At 58.8% G+C, this 5,548-nt stretch overlaps 1 protein-coding gene across 1 annotated transcript in view; it reads right to left on the reverse strand.

Annotated features, from left to right (window-relative positions):
• The window catches only part of LOC114071203 (hexokinase-2-like), an 11,025-nt gene extending 5,730 nt beyond the window's left edge, over nucleotides 1-5,295 (reverse strand). Inside the window, exons 1-4 of the mRNA XM_027908948.1 lie at nucleotides 5,145-5,295; nucleotides 4,782-4,901; nucleotides 2,629-2,724; nucleotides 2,384-2,483 (exon numbers count right to left, since the gene is read on the reverse strand). Coding sequence (XP_027764749.1) covers nucleotides 2,384-2,483; nucleotides 2,629-2,724; nucleotides 4,782-4,901; nucleotides 5,145-5,201 — 373 coding nt within the window. The 5' untranslated portion in view covers nucleotides 5,202-5,295. The remainder of the gene's footprint in view (nucleotides 1-2,383; nucleotides 2,484-2,628; nucleotides 2,725-4,781; nucleotides 4,902-5,144) is intronic.
• Between the last annotated feature and the right edge of the window lie 253 nt (nucleotides 5,296-5,548).

Genomic DNA, 5,548 nt, shown 5'->3' on the forward strand with positions numbered 1-5,548 from the left:
CAATGCTGGCTCTGAGCTGGACACACGTGGGCTCACACACAGGACACATGCAGGATAGTCACCTGTCCCGTCTGGAGTTGAGCACACGTAGGTGGGCAGCATTTTCACCGTCGCCTCCTCGTGCGTCTCCTTGCCCAGCCCTTTCTCCATCTCTATCCTCATCCTCTCCTTCACCTCCAGCAGCTGCTCATGGCTCAGCTTGAAGGGCTCCAGGATCTTCTGCCGGGCCTTGTGCTGGGCGTCCAGCCTGTAGGCCACGGCCGTCACCATGGCCGCCCCTTTGCCGCTCCCATCCTCCGAGCGGATGAACCGGATCTCGCAGTCGGGCAGCAGCTTCCTCACCGTCTTGTGGAGGCGCCGGGCAAAGCTGCCAGAGGAAAAGGGTCCTGAGTGTGCCACCGTGGGCAGTGGCCCTCAGGGGACCCGCAGAGGTGCTCGGGGGGACGCTCGGAGATGCTCCGCTCCCGCCGAGCCGGAGCGGATCCGTGCCCACCATCCCCGTGCCCACCATCCCCGTGCCCACCATCCCCCACTCACTGCGGGTGCTTCTTGTAGACGGAGCCGTCCACGCCCACGGTGGAGCGCAGGCGCTCCACGCCCTTGTTGTCCTTGATGCGGCGCAGCACGGCGGCCAGCGTGGCCCCGCACAGGCTGGCCGAGCGCGTCGACACGATCTGGCAGATGCGCAGCGTGGCCACGCAGTCCTCGTGCGACGGCTCCAGGCCCAGCTTGCTCAGGATCTCGTGGGCTTTCTGCAGCCCTTCCTTCTCCCTGGTGGGGGGCAAAGGAAGGGTTCACGCCCGGAAATCCGACCTCTGCCGTGTGACAGTCCGGATTTGTGCAGCAGGGGTATCAGGAGGTGGGCTGGGACCCAGGAAACCTCACAGGTCCTACTTACTTCTCAATGGCAGAGACATATCTGGTCTCAAAGTGGCCAGTAGTGAGCAGGTCTGGTGTGAGCTTTCCCCCAAACAGCAGCCCTTCCTTGGTCATCTTCACCAGGATGAGTCTGACCAGCTCTCCCATGTACATCCCACTGATCATCTTCTCAAACCTGCCCGGGGAGAGGCACGAGATAGAATCACGGAACGGTTTGGGTTGGAAAAGCCCTCCAAGGTCATCATATCCAACCATTCCCCCAGCACTGCCAAGGCCAGCACTAACCCGTGTCCCCAGGTGCCACATCCACGTGGCTTTTGAGTCCCCCCAGAGATGGTGACACCACCTGGGCAGCACGTTCCACACCTGACCATCCTTTCAGAGAAGAAATTTCCCCTAATATCCATCCTAAACCCCCCAGTAAGATCCCCCCTGAGCCTCCTTTTCTCCAGGCTAAACAATGTGTGCGTTTGGCTGCGCGTGCCACAAGGTGGCCACAGGTTGACCTGAAAACCCGCTGGCAGCCTCCCAGTCCCAAATGGAATCTAGGTAATCCCCTCCCAGAGCAGCTTATCCCATCACTGAGAATATGAAGCCTTGTGGACACGACCATCATCCTGCAAGGACAACTCGTGGACACCTGAAGGGGGTCGAGTCAGTTTGCAGAGTCCCCCCACACTGCCAGAACGGGAGATCTGTAGGATTGGGATGTGGACATTAGGTGGGGGTGTTTGCCTGGGCCGGCAGATGACTGGAGAAGGGAACAGCAATCAGCACGTTCCCGTGAGCGGCTCAGGATGGACAGCCCCGATCCGTGACACAGCCCCTCTCCGCACCGGTGGCAGAGGACATGGTGACCCAGTTAGCCAGGATGACCTCCCCGCTCCCGGGAACGCCGGCGCAACGGGAGGACGGACAATGCCGAGCTAAACCACGAGCCCCAGCCCGAGCCAAGAATCTGCTCACAATTGTTTGCCTGGGTTGAGCGAGCCCATGTCGATCTCACGGTCGAACTCCGTCCGGATGTCGTTGAGGACGCCGTCGTCACCGAAGGCCCCCCACTCCATGTTGATGCACATCCGACCCTCGTCCCCTTCCACCAGGTCAATGTGCCTCATCTCCTCCATGTAGCAGGCGTTGGTACCGGTACCTGGGCCAAGCATGGGGGCACAGTGAGCGAGGACACTGCCTTGCCTTCATTCCTGTTATCCCTCATTCTCATTGTCACTCATTCCCATTATCCCTCATTCCCATTGTCACTCATTCCCATTGTCACTCATTCTCATTGTCACTCATTCCCATTATCCCTCATTCCCACTTGGCCACAGGCCCAATGCACCAAAGAAAGTGAAGAGGGAAGCAAACAGACATTGGGCAAAGTTGGTTTTCCAGCACTGGTATCCCCCCTCCGCCTTTTTTTTTCCCCAAAAGACCCTGAAGCTTGCCAGGAACAGGATCTCCCTCTGGAGCTCCTGGAGGGATGGACCCGCTTGTTCTCACTCACCAACGATCAGGCCAACTTCACAGTTGTGGTCGTCATAGCCACAGGTCATCATGGTCCCCACAGTGTCGTTCACCACGGCCACGATGTCGATGTCAAAGTCCTGAGACGGTGGAAAGGAGAGAGGGTGACCCAACACGGACAAAACAGACCAAAACATCTCCATGGAGCCCAGGAACCCCGTCCCAGGGATCTGTGTGCCCCCGTCCCACTGCCCCAGGAGGTGACACACCCGCCCAGCCTCTTACCCCTCTTTTCTTGATGGACTTGCGCAGCATCGACACCACGTCCTTGCCCTCCACGCTGCTGCACTTGAACCCCTTTGTCCACGTCACGAGGATGCTCTGGGGGGAACAGCCAGAGGGAAGGTTCAGGGTGAGACCCCCACCCTGTGGGGGCTGCCAGAACAAGGGACACTCCCTGTGGGGGAGCTCCCCGTTATCAGCTCACCAGCTGGGCTATCAGCCCCCGTTTCCGTGTCAGATAAGGTTTATGGCAGTGAAATAACACGAGAGCTGCTCGTTGCTCCCCAGCAGGAGGGAAAGTGGTTCCTGTGACCAGATTTTATGGAACCCTGGGGCAAAACCTGTTCACAAGTCCACGGAATGCTCCTTGACCCACTCCTGAGGGGTGGGGGCCTTGGAATGCTCCTTGACCTATCCCTGCAGGGTTGGGGGCTCGCAGCCCCCCATGGCCTGAGGCACCAGGTTTGTCTCCACTGCAGCCACCTGGCCAGGGACTGAGCTGAGCCTTGGGGAGAAGAAAAGGACTCAACTGCACTTGGAATCTCCAACACTACGGGCGCAGGCCCCTCAGTGAGGTTGACACCACCCCTGCCTCAGGGAAGGGGAAACTGAGGCATGAACAGACACAACCCTGACAAGGCCAGGGGGACAGAGACACTTCCTCCTGCAGCCGCTTCATTTTAATTTCTTTTTTTTACAGCCCCCTGTCTACCGGGAGGAAAGTGTTAATCCTCTTCTCCCTCAGTGCTTGTGCAGAGTGGCTCAGGCACAGCAGCCTTGCCCCACCGCGGCACCACCGGCAGGGAGGACGTGCTGGATCGCCAGCGCTCCATGGAGCCGCCCTCTTTCCATCCCACCGCCAAGCCGGGTGAGATAAGGGCAAGGAAAGTATTCCCCTCCCTCCCCGCCACGAGCCAGAGCCCTGCGAGGCGGTGGGTGGCAGGGAAGAGGCCACGTGCCTCGCTGGGCTCCGGGATGTTGAGTCTCCCAGCGAGGTCACGGCTCCGGCGGGGCGGGAGCGCCGGCGCGGCTGAGCGGAGCTGACAGCGCTCAGAGCCTGGAGCAGAGCGGGGGAACCCCCTCCCTGCACACAGGGGGATGGGGTGCTCAGCATGGCTGGGTGCCCAGGGCTGCTGCAGCTCTGGGAGAAGCTGATCTCCCATGGAAACATCATATCCCAGATCCCCACAATTCCGGGGGCGCATCCCCCGCTCCGTCAGCGCCCAGCCCTGCTGGCACACACGGTGACCCGGGAACTGCCCATCACAGGGGCCTCACTGGTGGGTAATGGATGAAAACCCCTCAAGACAAATTAGGGAAAATCCAGAAAATTCAGAAATCCAGAAGGCTCTGGGGAGACCACAGAGCCCCTTCCAGTGCCTAAAGGGACTCCAAGAGAGCTGAGAGGGACTGGGGACAAGGGCCTGGAGTGACAGGACAAGGGGGAATGGCTTCACATTGACAGAGGGTGGCATAGATGGGATATCGAGAAAGAATTCCTCCCTGGGAGGGTGGGCAGGCCCTGGGACACGTTACCCAGAGAAGCTGTGGCTGCCCCTGGATCCCTGGAAGTGTCCAAGGACAGGCTGGACAGGGTTTGCAGCAAACTGGGACAGTGGAAGGTGTCCCTGCCCATGGCAGGGGGTGGGGCTGGATGGTCTTTAAGGTCCCTTCCAGCCCAAACCATTCCATGATCCAGTGAAACCCTGGCCAAGATGTCTCAAACAGGAGACCCACCACGACTCACTCTCATCAAGCAGCTTTAAAAAAGGCACCTGGCACCTCATCCTTAGAAAACATTGATGTTCCTTTTCACAGGGGTTTTCTGGTGTGTTTGGAGAAGACGAGAAGCAACAGTGTTATTGGGAAGAGATGCCAAGCAGGGCATTCCCTGGAGGAATGTTCCCTCCTCTCTGTCCCTGACCGTGCAGCCACTGAGCCATTCCACCAGCAAAAGATATTCATAACAAAGAAGGGGCAGTGCTGTTCTTAACCTCCTCTCACCCAGAGCTTGGGAATGGCTTGGAATGAGAGATGTGGCCCTCCAGGAAAGGTCATATGACCCAAAATCAGCGAGACTAATTAAACACCTGAGCTAAATTGGTGTGGGACCCCCAGCGAGAGCTCAGCCCGTCCCACCACAGCCCCTCACCCACCTCATCCAGCTTGGTCTGGTGGCAGGGGAAGGAGAAGGTGAACCCAAGGGGGAGTTTCTTGTCCTTGATGTTCAGCTTGTCCAGGAAGTTGGCCAAACACTCGGCGATGTGGTCGAAAAGCTGGAAAAAAGGGAAAGAGTGAGACCTTCCCATGGCGAGGGGATGAGTGGAAGCTGTGCCCACCTCCCTGCCCACCCTCACCCATCCCCACGCTGGCCGTCAGGAATTCCTGCTCCTGGCACGAGATCCACTGGGATCCTGCTGGGCCAGGCAGTGGGGGATGCCCAGCCCTGCTCCCACCCCAGGACACATTTAGGGGTCCCAGGGTGACCCTGGGGATGGGTGAGGAGGGGTTGGACTCACCTGCACCCCACTGCCCCGCATCAGCTCCTCGGGGATGGCGTAGATCTGGTTCTCCATCTCCACCTTCTGCAGCCCATTGTCCGACACCTTCACCCTCAGCACACGAAAGTTGGTGCCACCGAGGTCCAGTGCCAGGAAATCCCCGTCCTCTGCAGGATAAGGACAGGGAAAACCAGTCAGCTTGGAGGGTCCTCACCCTGCCAGAGCCCCAAGGTGAGCAGCCACCCCCCAGGTATGGGGATACTGTCCCATTTTTAAATATATTGCATTGTTTTAATTATTGTCATAACGTTTGGAATTTTATCAGAGCTGTGGCCTGACTCTCCTGTGCACCCCTGACACCCCTGTAGCTGATGGGGGTCAAAGCACTGTCATTGAGCTGGATATGGATGCCCTGGAGAGGC

This window comes from Empidonax traillii, unplaced genomic scaffold (genome assembly GCF_003031625.1).
Source record: "Empidonax traillii isolate 1590-97213 ecotype Southwest subspecies unplaced genomic scaffold, ASM303162v1 scaffold1892:size52111, whole genome shotgun sequence".
Lineage (NCBI taxonomy): Eukaryota > Metazoa > Chordata > Aves > Passeriformes > Tyrannidae > Empidonax > Empidonax traillii.